This window comes from Lutra lutra, chromosome 6 (assembly GCF_902655055.1).
Source record: "Lutra lutra chromosome 6, mLutLut1.2, whole genome shotgun sequence".
In the NCBI taxonomy this organism is placed as follows: Eukaryota; Metazoa; Chordata; class Mammalia; order Carnivora; family Mustelidae; genus Lutra; species Lutra lutra.
The window spans coordinates 71,547,047-71,572,026 of NC_062283.1; the positions used below are offsets into that span (position 1 = coordinate 71,547,047).

The window sequence follows — 24,980 nt, forward strand, 5'->3', positions numbered from 1 at the left end:
TTTTCTCATTCACTATTGGAATACTAACATTTTGGAACTGAACAGTACCATGACATATGTTCATTTAGGAAGCACCTTCCCACCCACGTAAGAATTCTTCCACATAGTTCTGAAAGATGTTAAACACTGGCTGGTGAATGCTTTGATTTGTAAGTCATGAGTTTTATTTGAATTTGAGATTATTTGATACAATCCACATTTATTGAATGCCAGGTGTTACACGAAGGGAGAACAAAATATGACCCTGTTCTTATAACTGCACAGGTTAGAGGGAAAGGCGTCATGCCAGGGAATTAAGTGGAATAGCATGGATGAATAATGAAAGCACAGTGGTAGAAGAATCCAGATGTCCTAGGAGAAGGAAATTGGGAATGCTATCACCAAGGAACTATCACAGTAACTCACTCTAAATCACTTGAGTAAGGATTCTCCCAAGTGGAGAAAGAGAAAAGCATTAATGAGGAAGGGATAACATATGCAAAAGCAGAAAACCAAATCTATGAGGTAAACTGTAAAAAGATTGGTATGCTGGGCGCCCACAGAGCACGTGGTCAGAGTAGAAAGAAAATGGAGCCCAGTCTGAGAGAGTTTTAGCAAAAATGCTGTTGACTTTATGTTTAAGTTTATGGTTCTCAATCTGGGATATATGTGGCAGTACATTTGAGGGAATTTTAGAGTACACATGATCATCTTCTGAAGCATGATTTGTACTTGAAGTTTTAGAGGAAAGCCATTACTTTCACGTTAATACAAAAGAGATATGAATAAAAGGCAAATTGTACATTTTAAAGCTAAAACATGAGACAACTTCAAAGAAATGCTGTGCTTGGAGCTAGTCAGGTTAGGCTCTTCCTGAGACCTCCATGTAGGTTCAGTGTCCCTGGTGTTAAGGGCTACTTCTGTGGAAAAACTTGACAGGCACTGAGGTAGGACACGGGAGTCACTGAAAGATTTAAAGTTGGGAAGTTCCATGGTGAGATTTGAGTCTTAACAAAGATTAGCCAGATGAGAGTCTGGAGGGTGAAGTGCAGGAAAAAGATCAATGAAAAGGTTATGGTAATAACCCAGGTGAAAAATGATATGACCACGAACTGCGTATGACAAAAGGACTCAAGAAGAGAGAACAGATATAGGGAATATCTAAGTGAAGGAACTAACAGGATGTGGAAGCAAAAGAAAAGAAGTTAAACGCATTTTCTACCTTCCTGGCTTGGGCAACTGGGTAAACAGTAATACTCTAAATTAAAATGGGAGCTATACGAATGGCAACACATTTTGGACCTGAGGGAGATGGTAAGCTAATATTTAAAAATGTAAAATTAGAATATCCAACTTCCTAATATGCAGTAAGAAACAGAAATCTAATTCACAAGGAAAGCAGTTTGGTCTTAAATACATATTTGGAGTCACTAGAAAACAGATGGTAATTAAAAGCCATAGTTGTGAATCCAAGCAACCAGGAAAAGCCTGGAAACTGAAAAACGGACCAGAGCACTGGGAACTAAATCCTGGGAAACAGCAATATTTAACAGATGCATGGGAAACAGGACTAGCACATGAGATTAAAGAGCAGGGAACAGAAAAGTGGGAGTGCAGTGGAATTTTGAAGTTCAATGGTGACCTCAGGGAGGGTAATTTCAATGGAATAATGGGGGCAAAATTAGACCTGCAGGATCCTGACAAAGGACTAAGTATCCAGAATACATGAAGAACTCTCAAAACTCAACAGTTTTTTTTTTTTTTTTTTACAAACAATCCAGTTAGAAAAGATATACAGATGGCAAATTAACACATGAAAACATGTTCAACATCATTAGCCATTAGAAAAATGCAGAGTAAAATATACAACACAGTGACATCAGATGCTGGTGAAGATGTGGAAGAAAACTGTCACTCATTCACTGCTGGTGAAGATGTAAAATGGTACAGCCATTCTGGAAAATAGTCGGGCAGTTTCTTAAAAACAAAACAAAACAAAACAAAAAACCAAAACACTAAGCCTACATCATCATATGACCCAGCAACTCCACTCCTGGGCATTTATCCCAGAGAAATGAAAATTTACACTTACACAAAACCAGAAACACCAGATGTCCGTCAATGGGTGAAGGACAGCAACTGTCCTTCAGCAATAAAAAGGGACAAACTGCTGCTACATACAACAAACTGGAGCAATCTCTAGAGAATTATGAGGAGTGAAAAAAAGCGATCTCCAAAAGGTTACACGCTATTACATTTATAACATTTTTTAAATGACAAAGTTACAGAAATGGACAACAAATTAATGGTTACCAGGAATAAAGGTGGGGAGGAAAGGGAAGTGGATGTTGCTATAAATGGGCAACAGGGATCGACACGGTAATGGAAGTATTCTATGCCTTGATAATGTCAGTGTCAATATTCTGGTAGTGATAAGAACTATAGTTTTCGGGAAAATGGATAAAGGGCTCAGAGTATCTCTTTGTATTATCTCTTACAAGCTGATATGAATCTCTATCTCAAAGTAAACTATCCCACAAATGTCTGATAAATAGTCTCACTATGATTTTCTCCCCAGCTATCCCAGTGGCTTGTAAAGGAGGAAAAGGAGAGAGCTCTGATGACTTGGCCTAGGGCTCCCAGCAACAGTAGAGACAATGAACTGGGTCAAATGACTTTGCTTTTGGGGCCCAAAGTATCCACAACAGTTTGTCTTTTTTATTCCCAATTCCTACTTGGAAAGGGTACAGCACTGAAATGTGACAACATACAATAAAAACTCTTAAGAGAATTAGGGGGGGAAAAAAACAAAAGGAAAATGAGATGGTAGGAATAAAAAGTTCTTGAACAACACCAAAACAACTCTTTAAATACATATACAGTTTTCCTTCAAATCTCAACTGATCTCCTTATAAAAAGGGCAGTGATTTGATTACTTCAAAGATTAAAAACTCATTAAAGAGGTCACTTCCACTTAAGATCGGCGTCTGGGCAGTAGGACCTCACGCGGTTTCAACATGCGTATTGAGAAGTGTTATTTCTGTTCGGGCCCTATTTACCCCGGCCACGGCATGATGTTTGTCCGCAACGATTGCAAGGTGTTCAGATTCTGTAAATCCAAGTGTCATAAAAACTTTAAAAAGAAGCGGAATCCTCGCAAGGTCAGGTGGACTAAAGCATTCCGTAAAGCAGCTGGTAAAGAGCTTACAGTGGATAATTCATTTGAATTTGAAAAACGTAGAAATGAACCTGTCAAATACCAGCGAGAGTTATGGAATAAAACTATTGATGCAATGAAGAGAGTTGAAGAGATCAAACAGAAGCGCCAAGCTAAATTTATAATGAACAGATTAAAGAAAAATAAAGAATTACAGAAAGTTCAGGACATCAAAGAAGTTAAACAAAACATTCATCTTATCCGGGCCCCTCTTGCAGGCAAAGGAAAGCAGCTGGAAGAAAAAATGGTGCAGAAATTACAACAGGATGTGGACATGGAGGATGTTTCTTAAAAATCTCACTGTTTCTATAAGTGTTTTTGAAAATCTCCTTAGGAGATCAGGAACTTGAGTTATCAATTTATATTTTAAATAAGGTCACTCAAATGAAAGGTAATTAAAAATACATCTCTCCTACATTGCTATCATTATGGCTGTTAGATTCCATCTCCATTGTTAAACCTACTGAGAGTTATATTTATGTAAGTCATGCAAATTCTCTTTGTAAATACAAATGTGGACATACAATGGTCCTGCTGTTTGGATAGTGGTACTAGGCAAATTTATGTGAACTAACAACAAAAGTCATGGCTAGCAATATGTAAAATAAATTTTCTTTGCAGTAAAAAAAAAAAAACAAAAAAAAACAAAAACAAAAACAAAACTCATTAAAGAAATATCTGAAAAATACCTAGACAAAAAGTCAGACCTGAACATGAGTTTTCTTCTAAAAACAAAATCCTGAAGTGGAGAATACCATAGGACCATCAAGTCTAAGGACATGTGGCTCCATGCCTATTTACTCCTTTCAGTCACTAGAGAATGGAAGGTCTGAATGTCCTGACTCCGTTTAGTCCCTTAGGGTAGGTAGAAGCACCAGTGAGTGTTGCTTACACAGCCAGAGTACGGGGAAAGTTGAGGGGACCTCCCCTCACTGTTTCTGTTCTATCCATTCTACTCCTCCACACTCACCTCTTCATCTAGTAACTTCAAATATACAAAACACTTAGATATTCATTTTGGTGCTTCAAAAATAAAAAAAAAAAAAAGTTGTAATTTCATACTGAGTTTTAAAGTAGAACATGCAAATAAATATGACAAGATTATAATCCTTTCAAAATACCAAGCATAGCCTTTCCTTCATCTTCTAATTCAAACCGAAGAGTCTGAAGTTCCTGTTCCATTTCTATCCGGAAGCCCTCCATTGACTCTCTGTGTGCATCTTTTAATGACTGAAGCTCTGCAGAATGTTTTTGTTGTAAATGATTTTCAAGAGCCTAAAACAGGAGAAACATACTCAAATTATTCACGAAGGAAATGCAAACAATTAAAAAATTATTAAAACTCAGTTATTAAAAAAAATTTTTAATTAACATATAATGTTTTGTTTCAGGGGTACAGGTCTGTGAATCATCAGTATTACACAATTCACAGCACTCACACTACGTATCTTCCCCAATGTTCATAACCCAGCCACCCTATCCCTCCCCCCACCCCAGCAACCCTCAGACTAAAACTCAGTTATTAAGAAAAGGTATTCAGGGGCGCCTGGGTGGCTCAGTGGGTTAAAGCCTCTGCTTTCGGCTCGGGTCATGATCTCAGGGTCCTGGGATCGAGCCCCGCATCGGGCTCTCTGCTTGGCAGGGAGCCTGCTTCCTTCTCTCTCTCTCTGCCTGCTTCTCTGCCTACTTGTGATCTCTATCTGTCAAATGAAATGAATAAAATCTTTAAAAAAAAAAAAGGTATTCATAATTCATTTTCAGGAAAATTAGATAAAAGAAAATGGCCTTTAGAAAATAAATTAGTAGGGTCACTTCAGTAGAACAAGCCTTATGAAATCAGTTTAATTCAGTATAGCATGTTTGAATTGGGATATCGGTGGGCCCTTTACCTAAGGTCCTTTTCAAATAAAGTCACTGTCTGAAGTTACCTGAGGGGGGTAAGCCACCTAAATTAATACATAATTTCTCTGTGTGCACAAAGTTAGGAAAAAGAGAAGAAGAGAGGGGCATTAATAAGAAAAGACCTTTTGATCAGAAAGAGATGGCGATGGCTTTAGCAACTGCAACCTTATCAAATATTTTATAGCACCTTTCTATAGGCATTTGCAAAGAGAAGCAAAGGTGTGAAAGTAGGTAACTGGAAAAGTAAACAAACCTCTCACGTGATTAGTTCTACAAGACTGAACAGAGAAAACATACCGCATGTCGCTGAGACTAAGAGAAGGTATGTGGTCACGGGAAAAAAACAGAGCTCAGGGTACTTCAAGTTTAGAGACTAAACTGTGCCAGGAAGGGTTTTTCTTAGCATAATCAGCAACGTGACGGGTTTCTGAGAAAGATAGGGTTATATTTCTTTAACCATTACTCTAAAATACTGTTTTATAAATTAATATTTGGCTACTAATGCTGTTTCTAAAGTGTTTTATTTCTGAAAAATAAAAGCATAGGTTTCTTCAAATACAGCAATATAAAGGGCTTTTAGTTTAGATGTTAGCTTAGCTACCTAATAACAATAAAATTGCAGGTTCTGATTTCTTTTGAAACAGGATTCAGGTTTCAAAGAGACTGAATATATAAAATAAAAGTACTGACACAAGAGCTTATGTGTTCTAATTCACAAATGATATCAATGAATAGGTTATTTACCATTAAGGGCTTATTGTGTGTTTATGGGCCATTCTGAAGAAGAGTTGACATACAATATTAGGTTCAGCTATACAACATAGTGATTCAACACTGATGAACACTAGGAAATAATCACCATGGTAAGTCTAGTTACCATCCGTCACCATACAAAGTTATTACAATATTATTGACTACATCCCCATATCTTGTTTTATAACTAGAAGTTTGTACCTCTTAATTCCTGTCACCTTTTTTGCCTATCCCTCCCACCTCCACCTCTCTGGCAACCACAGTTTGTTCTCTGTATTCATAAGTCTGTTTAGATTTTGTTTGTTCATTTGTTTTGCTTTTAAAATTTTCTACATATAAGTGAAATAATGCAGTATTTGCCTTTCTCTAACTTATTTCACTTAATAGCTCCTAGATCCATCCATGTTGTCACAAACGGCAGATTTCACTTCTTTTTAATGGCCGAGTAATATTCCATCACTCAGACTCCACAGCTTCGTTATCTATTCATCTATCGATAGACACTTAAGGCTGCTTCCATATCTTGGTTGTTTTAAATAGTGCTGTTATAAATGTAGGGCTCCATGTATCCCTTTGAATTAGTTTTTGTATTCTTTGGGTAAATACACCGTAGTGCAACTGCTGGATCATAGAGTAGTTCTATTTTTAACTTCTTGAGAAAACTCCATACTGTTTTCCATAGTGGCCGCACCAGTTTGCAAGAGGCCTACCACCAGTGCAAGAGGCTTTTCTCCACATCCTTGCCAATGCCTATTGTTTCTGTGTCACTGATTTTAGCCATTCTGATAGGTATTAGGGGATATCTCATTCTAGTTTTGGTTTGCATTTCCCTAATGATAAGTGATGTTGAACATCTTTCCATGGATATGTTGGACATCTGTGTGTCATCTCTAGAGAAATGCCTGTGCATGTTTCCTGCCCATTTTTAATTGGATTATTTGGTTTCTTGGGTGTTGATTTATATAAGTTCTTTATATATTTTGAATATTAACCTTATATCAGATATGTCATTTGCAGATATCTTCTCCTATTCAGTATTTCCTTCATTGTGCAGAAGCTTCCTTTTTTGATGTAGACTCAAGAGTTTACTTTTGCTTTTTTATCCTTGCCTAAAAGGAACCTATCTAGAAAAAAGTTGCTATGGCCAATATCAGAGAAATTACTGCTTGTGCTCTCTTTTAGGATTTTTATGGTTTCAGGTCTCACATTTAGGTCTTTAATTCACTTTGAATTTATTTTTGTGTATGGTGTAAGGAAGTGGTCTAGTTTTCCCAACATCACCTGTTGCAGAGACATTTTCCCATTGGATATTCTTTCCTGCTTTCTCAAAGATTAATTGACCATATAACTGTGGATTTATTTCTGGATTTTCTATTCTGTGCCATTAATCTGTGTGTCTTTTTTGTGCTAACAGTGAAATGTTCTGATCACCACAGCTTTGTAATATAACTTGAAGTCTGGAATTGTGATGCCTCCAGCTTTGTTTTTCTTTTTTAAGAATGCTTTGGCTAGGGTGCCTGGGTGGCTCAGTGGGTTAAGCCACTGCCTTCGGCTCAGGTCATGATCTCAGGGTCCTGGGATCGAGTCCCGCATCAGGTTCTCTGCTCAGCAGGGAGCCTGCTTCCGTCTCTTTCTCTCTGCCTGCCTCTCTGCCTACTTGTGATCTCTGTCAAATAAATAAATAATAAAAAAAAATCTAAAAAAAAGAATGCTTTGGCTATTCAGGGTCTTTTGTAGCTCCAGACAAATTTTAGGATTGTTTGTTCTAGCTCTGTGAAAAATGCTGTTGGTATTTTGATAGGGATTGCATGAAATGTGTACTTTGCTTTGGGCGGTATAGATATTTTAGCAGTATTTGTTCTTCCAACCCATGAGCATTCCTGGAATGTTTTTCCATTTCTTTGTGTCATCTTCAATTCTTTCCTCAGTGTTTTAGCGTTTTCAGAGTACAGGTCTTTCACCTCTTTGGTCTGGTTTATTTCTAGATATCTTATTTTTTTTGGTGCAATTTTAAATGGGATTGTTTTCTTAATTTCACTTTCTGTTTTGTGATTAGTGTATGGAAATGCAACAGATTTCTACATATTAATTTTGTATCCCGTGACTTCACTGAATTCATTTATCGGTTCTAGCAGTTTTTTGGTGGAGCCATTCAGGTTTTCTCTATACAGTATCATATATATCATATCATCTGCAAATAGTGAAAGTTTTACTTCTTTCTTCCCAATTTGGATGATTTTTCTTTTTGTTGTCAGACTGCTGTGGCTAGGACTTCCAGGACTATGCTGAATAAAAGTGGTGAGAGCAGACATCTTTGTCTTATTCCAGACCTTAGGGGAAAGGCTCTGTTTTCCCCATTTTGGATTATATTAGCTGTGGGTTTTTCCATGGACAGTCTTTATTAGGTTGAGGTAAATCTCCTCTAACTTTGTTGAAGCTTTTATTGTGAATCAGTGTTACACTTTGTCAGATGCTTTTCCAGCATCTACTGAAATGATCATATGATTATCTTTTCTCTTATTGACACGATGAGTTTTCTGTATAAAATATCATGTCATCTGCAAATTGTGATAGTTTTACTTTTTCTTTATCAATCTGGATGCCATTTATTTCTTTTTCTTATACAACTGCTGTGGCTAGGACTTCCAATACTATAATGAATAAAAGTGGCAAGAGTGGGCTTTCTTGTTTTATTCTTGGTCTTAAAGAAAAAGCTTTTTAAGTAAGAAGATAGCTGTGGGTTTGTCACATATGGCCTTTATTATGTTGAGGCATGTTCTATCTATACTCATTTTATTGAGTTATCATAAATGAATGCTGGATTTTGTCAAATGCTTTCCCTGTGTCTATTGAGATGATCATGTGATTTTTATCCTTCATTTATTAATGTAGTAATTACTCTGATTTGCAGATATTGAACCATCCTTATATCCTTGGAATAAAACACATGTGATCATGACGTTCAGATTTTTTTCAGTGTTTGGTTGAATTTGCTTCAGTATATGGAATAATGGATAATGGAAATAAGGCCTAATTTTGACTAAAGAAACTTCCTTAACTTTCTGGATAAGATTGAGAGACTACAACTTACTGTATAGGCAAATTAATGGTTTTTAAAGGAATAGGACTTTTTGTTTTAACAATTTCTTTACAGCCTACCAGTTCTTAAAATAGTTCCACACCCAAAAAGAGGATTAAAGAGCAATCTATATCAGTAACAACTACATATGGTGAAAATCATTGTTAGTAAAACTTCATTTTTCTATCAAATATTTATCTTAATTATCACAAGGTCCTTAGAAGAAACTGAAAAATATGGTATAAAAAAAGAAACTGAACCAAAATTAATTACACTAAGACTATGTCAAACTAGTGTTTTCATAAGAAGGAAATAATGGATATGGGGAGATTCTGGCATACAATTTAATTACCCCAATAATGTCTCTCTCTATTTGATTTAAATCTCTTTTGCATGATCTGTCTGTATCACTACTTTTCATATAGCCTTTGGGGCTGTATATAGGGAAAGATATCATTTAAAAAATGTCTCCAAATTTAATTTCATTGTGAATTTTGTATATAAGGGAGAAGAAGTATAAGGAAAAAAATGTGGTATTTAAAAAAAAATAAATCCTTGGATATGTATGTGTCTTTTGTAGACCCAGCCTGAAAGAGGAAAATTAAAAATTTGATGAAAGACTATTATAAAAGTTCAAAATTATACTAAGTGATTACTGTAGTTACAGCTCAGTAGGACCATGCTAAATTTATTTAACCACTGTTAACTATATGACAAAGCAGATGGTGTATTAGTCTCATCATGAGCTCAGTATTATGTTGGGAAACAGAAATAAAATATTGGCCTTATTTTAACTGTGTAACTGGTGTGTATGTTTAATCATTCTGACCCCCAGAAGAAGTCAGATTCTAGAAAACACAATGAAATAAAGCAATATATAATTTGAAGGCAAAAAATGAATTCTTAAGAATTTGAAGGCTGGTAATTATTAGGCTGTTGGATTATCCTTGAACATATATCATATTAAACTTACTCTTTGTTCCTTTTCTTTTTCTTCTTCCATAGTTTGAAATGCAAGGACATGTGCTTCTTTTAAAGATTTATGTCTCTGTTGATGTTGTTCCTCTAATTCTTCAAGCTCTTGTGTAAGTCGTTGTCGTTCTTGTGTAAACTGGGCTTGCAGTTGCTGCAAAGAAGTCTGAGACTGGGAAAGCTGCATCTCCAGATTCTGTTTCAGCAAGGAAATCTATGCCACAGAATGGTACACAATGAAGAATAATTACAAGGCATATTTCACAAATTGCCAGTCTAAGGGAAAAAAGCATGTCAACAATATTAACTATGGTAAAATAATTGTCTTAAATAAGTATACACTTAAAAAGTTTTAAAATATTTCAGATACTTAATATTTAGGTATCACCACTTTAAAATCTATTTTTAGTAATTATCCTAAAAAATAGACTGTTTTAGTGGTATTAAGTTTGTGGACTCTCTAAAGAACACTGTAGCCCATGTTTAGGAATACACCTCTTTGTTACAATGAACACCTATGTTACATTGCAATAAAAATTTATAATACAAAATAAAAACGGGACAACCAAGCTTAATGTATTTATTAGATTATGGTTACCTCAAGGAGATAGTATAAAAAGCTAAACTGCTTATTTGTGAGGTGGTAAAGTTGAGTAGTTAATAATGTGGGCTCTGAGTTAAAATCCTAGCTCTGCCACTTGCTCTATTAATACTTTACAAGGCTGTGTGAGTTGAAGAGTGTTACTACACATAGTTCACTTAGAACGAGCCCTGACATGTAGTAAATGCTCAACAAATATTAACTAAGATTATTTGGGAATTTAAAAACTACTCTTTAACAGATTTATCCTTTATAACTTGGAATCCTTATGTAAACAAAAAGGATATTCACTTTTGAATTTTAATTCAAAGGATTTGCAAATCTTCAAGCTTTTTTAAAAACCACAAACATCCCCAAATTCTCTATTTATAGACTCGCAATGACAGGTACTTGTCTTTAACTAAGGAAAACTTATCTGTTACTCCTTTTGTACACAGACATCACCCTTAATATGTCTGCATATTATGGGAATATGCAGAATAAAAATATGAAACACTTGTATATGTATGTGTGTGTGTATATATATATATTTTTTTTCATGTATACATTTGATATAACCATTTAATTTTATCTATTTCTCTTCTCATAAACAGGAAATTGTAACTTGGAATTAGATTACTCAACCATATTCTAATAGAAGTCTGAAGCTAAGGAAAACATAGAAGCAGATAAAAGTTGTCAAATGTTTTCCAGTCAGTAATTTAAGATATGTGTTTATACACAAGTAAAACAGTTTCTATGGCCAAGAAGGCTAAGGGAAAAAGGATACTATAAAGTGAGTATATGTAAATGGGAAAAGATTTTTTGATTGATGGAAGGCAGATATAGGATGCTTCAGATGTTTCACAAAGGAGAAAGGATCTGGGTAAGAAAAAGGGGGAGAATCACCGCAGATGCAAAAAAACAAGAAGGAAAAATAAGGACAATATTACAGCAACAATTAAGGCCATATCTGTACAGCTGGAAGACTAAGACCAAATTATACTATGTGACTTACCATTTTATGCAAAGAAAATCAGAATGAAATGAATATTAAGAACAACCCAGAAAGAAAAAGTAAATCATAAAAGGGTAAAGGGCAACAAAAATGTGTGTTTGTGAACACTAATGTGTAATTGGTAGAGTCATTTTCTTCCTAGCTAGCTGGTTCTTGAAATAGAAAAGGCACCTGCCTACCCTCCTCTCTTCCCAAGTTCAATCCTTGTCACAAACCTAGCATGGGGACCCATGTGACTGCCTTGCCTGTGGTGAAAACTTTTAAAAAACATATATGGGAACATTAGGAAAAGACTATGTTACATGTAGAATAATGATTGATATTGTCAAAGCTACTAATTGGCCCCTGGCTAAGGGACTAAAATCCAGCCAGTGAACAAACTGCTCATGAAGCTGTCTATCCTGACACGCATTTGCATCGACTCAAAGGGAAGGGGTATGTTTCTTCAATTTGCACACAGTGCTACATGCGCTAGTAGTAGCTCTGGGTCCAATACTCCAGTTAAGTGCGCACTGAGGGATAAGCCAGTCAGTTCATAGCAGTGTATCTGATTTTCTGCAATACCCACTTCAAAAATTCACTGTATTTGTGGAATTTGAGAAAAGGCAGAGGATCATAGGGAAAGAGAGGAAAAATGAAACAAGAAGAAACCAAAGAGGGAGATAAACCACAGAGGACTCATAATCTCAGGAAACAAACTGAGGGTTGCTGGAGTGGAGGGGGTAGGAGAGATGGGGTGGGTGGGTGATGGACACCGGGGAGGGTATGTGCTATGGGGAGTGCTGTGAACTGTGTAAGACTGATGACTCACAGACCTGTACCCCTGAAACAAATAATATGTGTTAATAATAATAATAAAAAATAGCTCTTATATGTTAATCTGACTACAAGTGACTTACACTTTAACTATTTAAGGATGAAACTTATGAAGAAATACAACATTTAAAATGAGGTACCATAGTCGTATAGTTATATATTTAAAATCAAAGCACACTTTGAAACCTCTCTAGCTTAAATAAAATACACTTAAATATTTTACTTAATATTTTATACTTAATATACTTTACCGTGAAAGAATTCCAAAGTATATTTTTCATTTTAGGATGTAAGATTAATCTTTGCAACTATGCTGGATAAAACACACGCAAAAAGACATTATCATGCAATGTAGTGTTCAAATATACTTATTTTAGATATTCTGTATTCTTAACTTTAAAAGCACACCAAAATAATATTAAGGCTATCTAAAATCTCTGGATTCATGCTCAAGACCATTACATGAATTATATGCAGAGAGCCTTTATCATGCAATACAGCATCAAAACTTCTTTGTTCATTTTATAAATAAATTAGTAGCATTGCATTAAATTGTCAGCCTTTAGTCAACATGAAAATTACATGGCACTTTAAAACAGAAATAATGAGCAAAGCAATGTAAAATGAACTAATGGTTTATAGCTGTAATTTAAGCAGCTGAATTTAGTATATTTTATGGTAATGCATATTAATATTCAACTTCATTAATTCAAAATAAAAGAGAACAAAAATAGACTATGTGTCAAATAGTTTGGGCAATCTTGGTCAGTACTTTTATTACAAAATTATAGAAAGGGATTTGTTGACTAAATGAAAATGGTTGTTCAAATTATATGTTCAGAGTATGTAGTACATGTATTAGTTTCTATACATTTGTTCTAATTTTAAATGTTAATGCTTTTTATTTTGTTGGTTTTAAATAAACCAGAAGAATCCTTATTTCAAAAAAGAATTTTAGTCCTCTTTTAAAAATTCTTACCACAGGTGTTTAATATAAATTTTATATAAATTTTATAACATATTCTACTGATTGACAGATATGAGGTACTTTGTAAATAATTTTAAAGGCCAAAAGTAATTGCCACTCTGATCTCTACCATTTAAAACACTGATGTCTTTTTGAAAATAGTGTTATAAATTTTCAAAAAGATGAAAATGAAAATTAAAAACATATGGATACATTTTTGTAGAGAAAGGAAAGCTTTACCTATTTCCTACAGTCAGTTTCACAAGGATTCTGTCCCTTCACAGTGGTGCATGAAAAAACACCCTCAAAATAGACAATGAATCAAATCTGAGTTACTGGATCTGACAGGATGTCAACATGGGACATGGAATTATGTTAAGCCAAAATATTTATCATTTTTGACAAGAAAGGTCAACACAAATTCTTAGAAAGTCTAACCATAGGATATTCAGTTCAATACTTTCAAATATATAAGGCAACATTAAAAACCGCTAACAGAGGCTTGGAGGACAGTAAAGATAATTTATTACTGTCAACAACTTAGATAAATGTTCACGTAAAATGTTTGAAGGTCCCTGAATATTTTAATTCCTTTCCCCCATTTTGAACCACTAATTTGCTATTTTTAAAGAGTCTAGCTAAGAAAATAAATTTAAGTGTAGGGTAATTATGACCATTCTGAGAAAATTCTAAATTGTTCATAATTTCTTGGTATTTTTCTAAGAAAACCTATGAAGTGAGTTTATCAATTAAGAACCACAACAATGCCTACTTAATGTCCTTAAGCTATTTTGGTAATATGTTCCCACTCACCCCTTCAGTCTTTGTTGAAAAAAATTAGAAAGCTTTTATAAAGGACAAAGGTATCCATAACCACTTGTTTTTTAGAACAAGACAGTCTGTAACCGAAAACTTGCATGGAAGGCTGGGAAAGAATGTGTGGAAGGGGTGGGGAGATGCTCACCCTGCTCAACAACACTGACAAGATGGTATTTTGTTTGGGTGATGACAGAGTACAAGAACTGATCCTCAGTGACTATGTTACAAAAGGAAATTAATTAATCGGGATTTCATTGTGTCACCAACCCCTTTTACTTTTTTTGTAAGAGATGAATCAAGGTGTTCCCATTCTAGTTACTAACATTTAACTTCAATTTAAGGTTGTTTTTTCATTTATAACTACTCATTTATAACTATTTAAGAAAATGTAACTATGTTGTCATAAGTATCCTGAAATACAGTTAATTCTGATAATAACCTTATTTAGATTCTTACTCCTACTCCAATTAGTACATATGGTTTATATACAGTGGTTCTGGTTTAATATAGTGATCATGCCCAAATTGTTACTATATGTGAATTTCTTTTTTTAAATATGTGAATTTCTAAATGTAGCCTTCTTTCACCAACATTGAAATATCTTTGTTGCTTATTTTTAAATATATTTTTAAATGGTGTTAAATGTATTCATGTATTTATTTTTTAAAGATTTTATTTTTAAGTAATCTCTCCACCCAATGTGGGCCTCAAACTCACAACCTCAAGATCAAGAATCCCATGCCCCACTGATGGAGCCAGCCAGGTACCCCTTTGTTCATATATTTCTAATTATTTTTTACACAGAAAACAAGGTTTAATATTAAAAGTAGATAAAATGTTTTCTTGTATAGTAGAAAGAATTTAGAAAGGTATGACAAAATAGTTTCACTCCAGAAGTATCAAAATTTCACAGAACATCTCCCAACTCAAGTTTTGATTCTCCTAAGACAGGAGTTGGCAAACTGTAGTCTGTTTTTGTAAATAAAGTGCTACTGGAACATGGCCACCCAGACTCACTTGCATATTGTCTATGGCCACTTTCATCCTACAACAGCAGAGTCAGCAGCTGCCAGAGAAACTGTGCAGCCCACACTGCCAAAAGTAAGCACCATCTGGCCCTTTACAGAAAATATTTGCTGACCTCTGCCCTTGGATATCAAGAAAAATATTCAAGGATGTTCAGCTCTGTTATTTTTAAAGAACAACTTTGGGTATGGTAAAAATGAATCTCATTTTTTCTCTTCATATTACATATGAAAAATTTTAAATACGTGTTTAATTGGAATATTACTTTGAAGCTCAATTTCTACATATTTAAGAATAGCTTTGCCAATTCATAGAAAAGGGATTTGCTTCATTTCACTTAAATCTCTTAATAATTACAACATCAAAATGTAAATTATGTTGGGAAATCACATGAACCTTCTCAACTAACACCCGTTTGATACTACTTTCTTAAAAAATAGTTCAACAAAAGAAAAGCAAACGTACATTTATTTGCATTGTTACAACAGCCAACTAGTTTATAGTTTTCAAATATATTTTTAAAGTAAACATTTAAATAATGAATTTTTATTCATGAGAGGTAAAATCTTGCTTGGCTCTATAATAAAAATATACTCATTAATACAATGTGGTAGATGTATGCACATACACAAACGAATGGCTGAAAGCTTTTGTAACCCATATACAAAACACGACTTACTGAATGCAGAAGTGTATTTTTTATATCGTAAGTTAAAGCTTTAAAGCAGTGATGATATTTATGCAAAATCAAAAGTGCAACATGCCCTTGTGTACAAATTGTAAGTGCCGCTCACTTACATTGTTGATAGATTTATGCAAAGCTTCACCCAGAGAGTGCCGCTAGGAAGAAAAAAAATCAAAGGAATAAAGGGAAACATTCAGAAATCAACTAAGTGAAAGAAAGAGGGATATAAAAGGGAGAGTAAAACACAGGACATTATTTATAATATGCTCAAGAAAAAATAAATTGAAAACAGTTCTGAGAAAGGAATTAGACAAAAAAAAAAATAATAAGACACACAATCTAAATTATCTGTAGTCCCTTAAAACAGTGGCTGATGTTTGTGGGACGGCAGACTTACCTATGCAAAATACTGAAGACCAGTGCATATAAATCAGAGTTCAGTTGAAAAGATAATGGTTATTGAAGGATCTAGAAGAAATATTACTATTCTAAGTTGCTCCCAGAAATCTAAAGCTTTATCCTCAGTACTGGTATAGTATGCTCATGATAGATTTCTCAAGAGAAATGAGCAGATGAGAACTCAAACACTAACTTGATTGTCTGCATAATTTGGAGGCCAAAAATATTTAATCATTAAAAATATATGAATATTTAATAATACTCTGATTTTATACTTGGGGGAAAGAAAGAAGAGATGCCTCTATAACCCTACTTTCTAGGATATATTTGGCAAAATTATTTATATTCTGGGTTTATTTTTCAGAAGTTCATTGCAATTTTGAGTGATATAAAACAACTGGAAAAACCCACACCCTCTCTTTCCCCAAATATGGGGGAAAATGTGATTTCACTTTTAATTGCCTCATTTTTTTTTTTGCTTCCCCAAAATAGAAAATAGTATTTTAAAGCTATATTAGTAATTTAAGTAGAAAAGTTCCTGTGAAATAGTTTTTGCTTTGGACATTAATCAAACTTTCAGACAGAAAATAATCCTCTTTTTCATAATGTGATTATTCCTTGGTGTATTAGAAACTAAAACTTATCTGGTAAATAATTTTTTACTAATAATTTAGACTAATATAAAGATGTAACTTAGGATATAGTATACTAGAGTTATAAAAATAATTTGAGAGAAAAGATTAATTTCTACCTGGTTATTCTATAAGTGCTCAATTTAAAGTTTCCCATATATACTACATAAAATTATGTAATGCATAATGTACATTTTATATATACATACTTACACATACACTTTTTCTTTTATATATATTAGTTGTATTAATTCTATTTACTTTCTCATACTTAATATTCTTTATATACTAATAAAACACTTCTCCAGACTTTGCAAAATGTATGAAAACCTAAGGGATTTTTAGTTGTGTTTTTTTGTTTTTGTTTTACCTCTCTGTATTTCTCAGAACTGATGTCCTCATACTAGAAGTTAATTTAAAATGTATGGCATTTACTTATAAAGCAGATTTTATTTTTCACTCTTTAGGTAAGGTATCATCAGACAAAAATATGTGTGTTACTTAGGATTCCTGAACTGATAAAACGAGGCTAATATGACAGATCATAAAGTGGCATGCCAGGTCTTCCCTTAGGAATTCTTGATCTTAGATCTAAAACAACAGAAGTATATTAAAACACTTGGAATCTAAACTCGCAGGGGCACTGCCTCCATTAACTCACGGTTACAAGCTATGGAAATAGCTAAACCAAAAGGAACGGTCCTTGAGTGGTGACCTGGCGTGACTCACATCACAGACCTGTCTGTGTTAGTGGGGAAATGTACTAGCACTAAGGAGTCATGACCCTTATTGGTTAACATATAAATGAAGTAAGATTTTTTTCATTTAGGAAGATCTTTATTGGAGTACTACTAAATTGCAGGAAATATCTTAAGTAGATACAGAGTGATATAGAGAGTTGAATAAGACAATAAAACAAATATACAAAAAACAATTAAAAAATAAAGAAATATTGATAAAAACTATGATGGAAAAAAGATTGCTTTGATAGAAAAATGAATAGAAGTGATACTGGGTTAATCATAAGAAAACGTCTGTTGGAAGAAGTGACATTTCAACTTGGAATCAATGAAAAAGCCAGCCACGAAATGTGATGACCCTGGGTAAAGTGTAACCAGGCAAAAGGATTCGCGAGCACAAAGACCTTGAGGTAGAAGTGAGCTGGGAGTGAGTGGATATACACGTATGTGTGTGTGTGTTGCGGGGGAAGGCTTGTGAGGATGACATGAGATGGGTGATTTTTGCAGAGGCCAGATGGCTTATGGTCTTATAGGTCCATGAAAACAAAAAGCCTTAATTCAATGAAGTACCTTGAGAGCATTTTAAGGAGGGGAATGGCAAGATCTGATTAGTCATAAAAGATTACTTTGAGTGCTATGAAGAAAAGTAAAGGGAGATTATGAAAATGGTGGCTTGGCCTACTGTTTACTATGGGCGATGGAAGCAGATGAAGCTGGGGTGTTTTGGAGGCGGAATAAACAGGATTGAAGGATTACATGAGAGAGAAAGGAAAGAGAGAAATCAAGGATGATTCTTCAGTTTTTGTTTTGGTAAAACAAGCAGTGCCAAGAAGTGAAGATGATGGGTTGGGGGATGGTGACTAGGAATCAGTATTTGAGTCAGACATGTGGAATTTGAGATGCCTATTAACCTGCCATGTGATTCTGAGTTAGGTGAAGATATAAGGCTAGAGATTTAACTGGAAGTCACTAACATTTGGATGGTATGTATGCCACAACTCTAGATAGGATCCCCTAAATTGCAAGAATACTTGCTGAACTAAAAATCTGTATGCAAAAATATTATTTGGCAAGCAGTCTATATGAGCAAGATCCATGTTAGTAAAAACCGATGCCCTATATAATAGTCAATTTGTTTCAAAACATCTTAAGCTTGTCAGTTTCCGAGATGAGTGAAAAGGGCCTCAGCACATCCTCTTCAACTGACAGCGCTCAGATACCTCAACATAGAAGGCTTACTGAATTTGTTTGACTTTTCTTGAAGGATGAATATAATCAGACTTTCACATAAGTGAGAAAGCTAACTAAAAAAGTTGCTGCACTTAATTAGAAATTTAGAACTTTGTTTGGAAGAAACTATGCTCTTAGAGTCATCTCACTGTTCTAAACTTGAGTTTATTCATCTAGAAAATAGCACAAGGTTTTACATGTTTGCAATTTGTAAACACATCAGTATATACATACTGAAATCCATTGAATTACCAGCTTTTGGAGAACAAAGACTATGTCTTATTCAGAGTTTGTATCCAAAGTGCCTAATGGTATGTAGCAAAAAGTAAATAGGTCAATAAAAGCTTATTTCAAGACTACATGAATGATACGGACTTTTATATAGTTTTTGCTGCTCCCTTTCTTACTTTTCCTCTCCCCCATAGTAACAGAAGCAGCAGGAGAAAAGTTCAGTTAAAAAGAAAAAAAGTTATTTAGAAAAAAAACACATACATCGGTATCATGTAGAAATTCTGTAGATAAGGCCAATAGATTCTAAGACTTAGAAATGTATCCTCAGAGAAATGAACTAATGAGTATACCAAATATACTAAATATTTGTCCAGAAAATATTAATCTGAACAAAGATTGCCTAGAGGGAAAAATATTCATTGAATGGCACCTAACTTGTCCCAGTATACTCTATTCTCCATACTGTAACCAGAGTTCTAAAATTGTAACGTTTGGATATTTCACACTCCTGATTAAAAGCTTTCAATAAATAGCTCCTCACTGCTCTGTAGACCAAGTCCCAGCAAAACCCCAAGTGATCCAATCTGCCTACCTCCCCAACCTCCTGGCTCTCTGCTCTCTAAGCAAAGGTATTTGGGGGCTGCCTGAAGGCCTTGCACATATGTCCCCTTCTGCTCAGAATGCTATCTCCTTCTCTTCTTGGCTTGACTCCTGCTTCTCTTTCAGGTCCTAGGTAAAGGATCCCGCAGTCAAAGAAACCTTCCCCAAGTTCCCGTACTGTGTTAGGTCCCCAGGGTACACACGCTGTGTACCACAGTTGTAATGAGTTAATGTGTCAAACTATTATTTCTATTTGCCTTCCTTTCTAGATTATAAGCAATGAAAAGGCAGAGATCATTGTGACTCCATTATAGGTTTAGCACACTACATGTCAAATCAGAAGCACTAAATTTTTGACAAATGTCAAATGCCATCAAATGTCAACAGAATAAAATTCTCATTACTAACACAAGAAATGTCATTTATCAAATTTTTAATTTCCTTGAAATAATATTACACTGATCTTATACTGCAATTAAGGTAAAATATGTTAAAGCTTAATAAAATGTTCTAAAATTCAATATTTAATATATAATGGCAATTTTAAAAAAGATTTTATTTATTTGAAAGAGACAGACACATCAAGAGAGGAGTGGGAGTGAGAGAGGGAGAAGCAGGCTTCCCACTGAGCAGGGAGCCCGATGTGGGGCTTGATCCCAGTACCTTGGGATCATGACCTGAGCTAAAGGCAACCGCTTAATGACCGAGCCACCCAGGCACCCCTATAGTATGGTGATTTCTTAAAGCAAATTATGTAGTCTTTTTAAAATATTAATTACAAGGTTTTCTAATATCTACAGAAAAGTAACCAACAAACCTAAGTTTTAGAAGTGAAAAATCACAATTTAAATAATTCTTCTAAAGACAAAAAAATTCATGAATAATTGTTCAATATTTAAACTAAAGTAGTGATAACAGGCATATAATAAATGAAATTAAGGTGAAGACAAACTAATATGTTAGATAATTCTTAATTCTTTTCTCAGAGATTTTTTTAAATAACTTTATAATCATATACCCAGTGAACCCTTTCAGATCCCCAATGCTTTTTTTTTAGTATTTTGTCATTTGAAATTAGGAATATGCTAAGTTGATTTGTTACTACAATGCTATCTAAATGTTTGTAGGTATTTTTCAGGTGTGTTCTGGGTCTTACTACCTCTGAAGGCACAAACTGTTACCTACAGTATTTTGCAGAACAGATATATACTTAGTACACATTAATAATTCCCCAGTATTTTAAGCATCTCTTTTTAAAGCAAGTGTAGATATCACTGTTCTATCTCTTCACTCTCTTCTCCTGAAGGTACCAATTTAAGAACTGGATAAACTTATTCTAAAAAAGGAAAATTTAAATTTTAAATAAATTTAAATAAATTTAGAAAACAATTTAGTGCTGTTGATCTTGGGGGAAATCTCAAGAGCAGGAACACTAGTAATATTAAATCTGATAAAAGAAGATAAAATACAGTTAAAGTAAAATAATATCATTAAATTTTTTTGACTGAAGATAATTTAAAAACAAGCTTCCATATTTACTGAGGAAAATACTGCATATTAACTTTGAATCCAAGAACTGAAGTATGAAGAATAATGGATGTTGGCTGGTTTTTAGCAGACTTTAATCCCATTCCACATTTTCTGGGGTCCTATCTGCAATTCCCACTCTCTGTTCTAGCTGCTTTCTCTCTTTCTCCATATATTATTTCCCCTCAGTCTTTCTGCTTTTTCTTTGACTTCTCTTTTCCTTACTCCAGTCATCTCTTTTCCCAGGGCTGAGGCTGGATCTCTGATGTTTGTTCTATATAGTTTCCTACTCTCCTAATTTCTACAGGGATGATTCAGAACTGGAGGTCAGCTTCATTGATCTCCAGTCACTGCTCAGGATTCTGTCAAGGTCTTTAAGTTAGCTGGGAAGAGCTGATTATTTCAGCTCACTTTCTAATCCCTTTACCTCTGAATGCATCTATTCTTCCATTAAAAAGTATTATTGTTATTCTTTTAACACAAACATAAAAACTGATGTATATATCATCTTCTTTCAGTAGGCACAAATGCAATTTCTAGAGAATTCCTTCCTTCCTAACATCAAACTTAATTTAAGAGTTAAGAGATGGAAGGACGCCAAGGTGGCTCAGTTGGTTAAGCAGCTGCCTTCGGCTCAGGTCATGATCCCAGCGTCCTGGGATTGAGTCCCACATTGGGCTCCTTGCTTGGGAGGGAGCCTGCTTCTCCCTCTGCCTCTGCCTGCCATTCTGTCTGCCTGTGCTCGCTCGCTCTCCCTCTCTCTCTCTGATAAATAAATAAAATCTTAAAAAAAAAAAAAGAGTTAAGAGATGGAGGTAGCAGAATGAGCACTGAACCAAATTTACTCCAAATTTTTGTGACCTAAATAGTGTAGGCCAGTGTTATTGAATAGAATTGTAACTGAGAGCCACGTATGTAATCTAAAAAGTTTTAATAGCCATATGTTTTTAAAAGTTGATTTTTAGTCATATATTTTACCCAATATATCCAAAACATTATCATCTCAACATATAATTATAGCTTATAAATATATTAGTGAGACATTCCATCTATGTTTCGTACTAAGTATTTGAAACCCAGCAGACATCTCAATTTGGATGAATCTCATTTCAAGTGCTCAATCATTGTATGTGGCTAGTAGCTATCACCTTGGACAGCACTGGTCTAGAAATCAGAACACAGTCTGCAACAGCCTGAAGAGGCTGGCTTCTCAGCTGCTCTTGACCAACAGCACTTATTTTAATCTCTATTGCTTACTCAAGTCATTGCCCTTTCCAACTGAGTGTGAAAAATTCTAAAATCTCCTGTGATGAAGAATCAGTATGTCTAAAATCAAACTTACCATCTCACCACCCCACTTGCCCCCAGTTAAGTGGTTCATGACCTCCCTGTCTCAGATAATGCTCTTGTTTTGATTATTTTGGCTTTAAATCCTGAGTTAACTTTAACATTTCTTTCTCCTTTAGCAAAGTATTCCATCAAATCCCGTGATTTGTTCCTTTATAGTTTCTCTTGTAGTTTCAGTGAAATAAACTTAATTCAGGTCCTAAATGGGTAGAATTATTTGTACTTCATGTAATTGACAACTTTGTCTTCAGTCACTATGCCTCAGTTTTCATACATTCCATTCAACAACTATTGAGTGCTCACTATATGGCAGGCAGTTTAAGCAGCTGGGTATGCAACTGTGAACAGTACAGAAAGAGATCCATCTTTCACGGAACTACATTCTAATAGGGAAAAGAATCAGTATGAGGCTATGTAGAAATACATGTTTTGAAGAAACACAAAGCAGAATAAGAGGACACAGAGTGATGGAGGGTGCTATTTTATAGAAGGAGGCTAGGGAAGATATTTTGAAGAGTTAGGATTGAGCAGAGAATTGAACAAAGTAAATGAACAAGCCATGAAGATCTGGGGAAAGTGGATTCCATGTGGAGGGACTAGCAGGTGCAAAGGCCCTGCGATAGATTAAGTTTGGGGTGTGTGTGTGTGTGTGTATGCCAGGAACTCCAAGTCTTCCAGTAGGATTACAGAAAAGGAAGGGAAGAAGTGACAGGAGATGATGTTGGCAGGGGACAAATCATAAGGCTACTACAGGCCACAGTAAAATTGTGGATTATAACCTAAATGTAAAAGGTTTGAAGCAGGAGAGTAACATGATCCAACTTAATATTTTAAGGGCATCACTCTGTCTGGTTGAGAAACAATATGAAGGTGGGCAAGAGAAGAAGCAGGATGACCAAATACAAGTTCTATCTGCAGCGTGGGCGAGAACTGCAAGTAGCTTGGATAGGGTGATAGTGAAGGAAGTGCTGGAAATGGGCAGATCCTGGGTGTACTTTGAAGGCAGAGCAGCAGGAAGTACTGATGGACCAGCTGCACGTTGTGACAGAGAGGAGTCAGAGAAGGCTGAGCAGTAGACGGAGGGCAGTGTCTAGGAGGAGCAGTCTAGCTTAGGTTGAGGGATGATGGTTGGGTGCATGATGTATATTCAAGAGTTCTGTTCAGACATTTTGGATTATCTAATTGAGATGTCTCTTTTTCAACCTCACTTCAATATCACAGCCATATTAAGCTGTGATAAAATAAAATAAAATAAAAATTTCAACGTGTTGAAAAGTCTCCTATCCATAACCTTACTGAGTGAACTCTCAACTCCTATGATTAGAATCAAAAATTTTTCACAATGACCTATCTCCCCAACTGCCCCACCTCATTTTTCTATATTCCTCATAATGCCTGGATTATGAGTATATTCAATAAATGTCAAATGAATGAGAACATTTATGTTCATCCTTTACCCTATTTGAAAGTCACACTGAAGTTGACCTCTTTAATAAAATTTTTCCCAATCACATAGGCTATGTCATTCTTTCTCTACTCTATACTCCCACCCAGTGGTATGTTGGTAAGTACGTAATAGCTCTCTGAAAAATAAAGCCCTGTTGTGCAACAAGTACTGATACTGTGTTGTAAATACTCCCACCATCATGACTTCTAGCCACCAACATGTCCCAGAATATGGAGCTGAGAAAGCCTGCATACAATCAGGGCTATGTGAGCTGGCAGGAGCCAGAGCCAGCACTTCACTGCTCCAAGAATACAAACTGTCCAGACCATTTATGGTCACTTGCTGCAGAGTGATTTTTACTGCAGGTAAAATCCTATCAGATTGCAGATAATGTGGAGGTTAAAAGCTGTGTTACATACATACACAGTGGTTATAACCAGCTAAATAACCTTTGGGGCCTCAAAGTTCAAAATGAGGAGTCAGACCCAAACTACAGAGTCCCACAGTTCTATATGTGAATGTTGTATGTCTCCCAAATTGCTCAGTCCACTGCTCTGAATGTGGGAATTAGAATATTAAGTCATCAGACCAGACCCAAAATAAAATTTGCCTTGAAAAAGGTGAAATAAAGGAATATATGATATTTTAGGATCATAAACAGAAAATATGATCACAGAGCACTCTGTATACTTGCTTTTCTTTAGACAGAGTTGAAGAGTAAAAATGTAGTTCTTTTGCTCTAAAGGAATTCAAAGATACACTGGTTAGCCCAGGAAGTGTACCTAGTTTTGGACTAAGGGGTAGTCATTGGAGAGAAAAAAAGAACACAATGAAACATTAAAAAAAAACTAAAAATATGAAGTTAGACTCTGATCAGAGCACAGAATAAAAATAATAGCGTTGGGAAATTTTGATAAAATAAAGAACATCTGAATGAAGAAAAATGAAACTGTTGTGCCTTTCTTTGCCCATTTCTTGATAGGTAAGTTTAAATCAAATTTAACTCTCAAGAGA

General features: G+C 34.9%; 2 protein-coding genes across 10 annotated transcripts in view; one reads left to right on the plus strand and one right to left on the minus strand.

Annotated features, from left to right (window-relative positions):
- Window positions 1–24,980, minus strand: part of FAM184A (family with sequence similarity 184 member A) — a 115,931-nt gene that overhangs the window by 16,645 nt on the left and 74,306 nt on the right. For all 9 annotated transcript variants that reach the window (XR_007128103.1, XR_007128104.1, XM_047733409.1 and 6 more), the window contains exons 10-11: window positions 9,904–10,116; window positions 4,318–4,471 (exon numbers count right to left, since the gene is read on the minus strand). Coding sequence is in view for 7 of the 9 variants with exons in the window: in XM_047733409.1 (XP_047589365.1) it covers window positions 4,318–4,471; window positions 9,904–10,116 (367 nt within the window). In the remaining 2 variants the exon portion in view is untranslated. The remainder of the gene's footprint in view (window positions 1–4,317; window positions 4,472–9,903; window positions 10,117–24,980) is intronic.
- LOC125102326 (probable ribosome biogenesis protein RLP24) lies at window positions 2,961–3,831 on the plus strand. The gene has a single exon (XM_047733414.1). The coding sequence runs from the start codon at window positions 2,997–2,999 to the stop codon at window positions 3,486–3,488; it is 492 nt and encodes a 163-aa protein (XP_047589370.1). The 5' UTR covers window positions 2,961–2,996; the 3' UTR covers window positions 3,489–3,831.

What these genes read in the sequence shown, in the direction of transcription:
- LOC125102326 (XM_047733414.1), top strand. Translation starts at nt 2,997, where the DNA reads ATGCGTATTGAGAAGTGTTATTTCTGTTCGGGCCCTATTTACCCCGGC.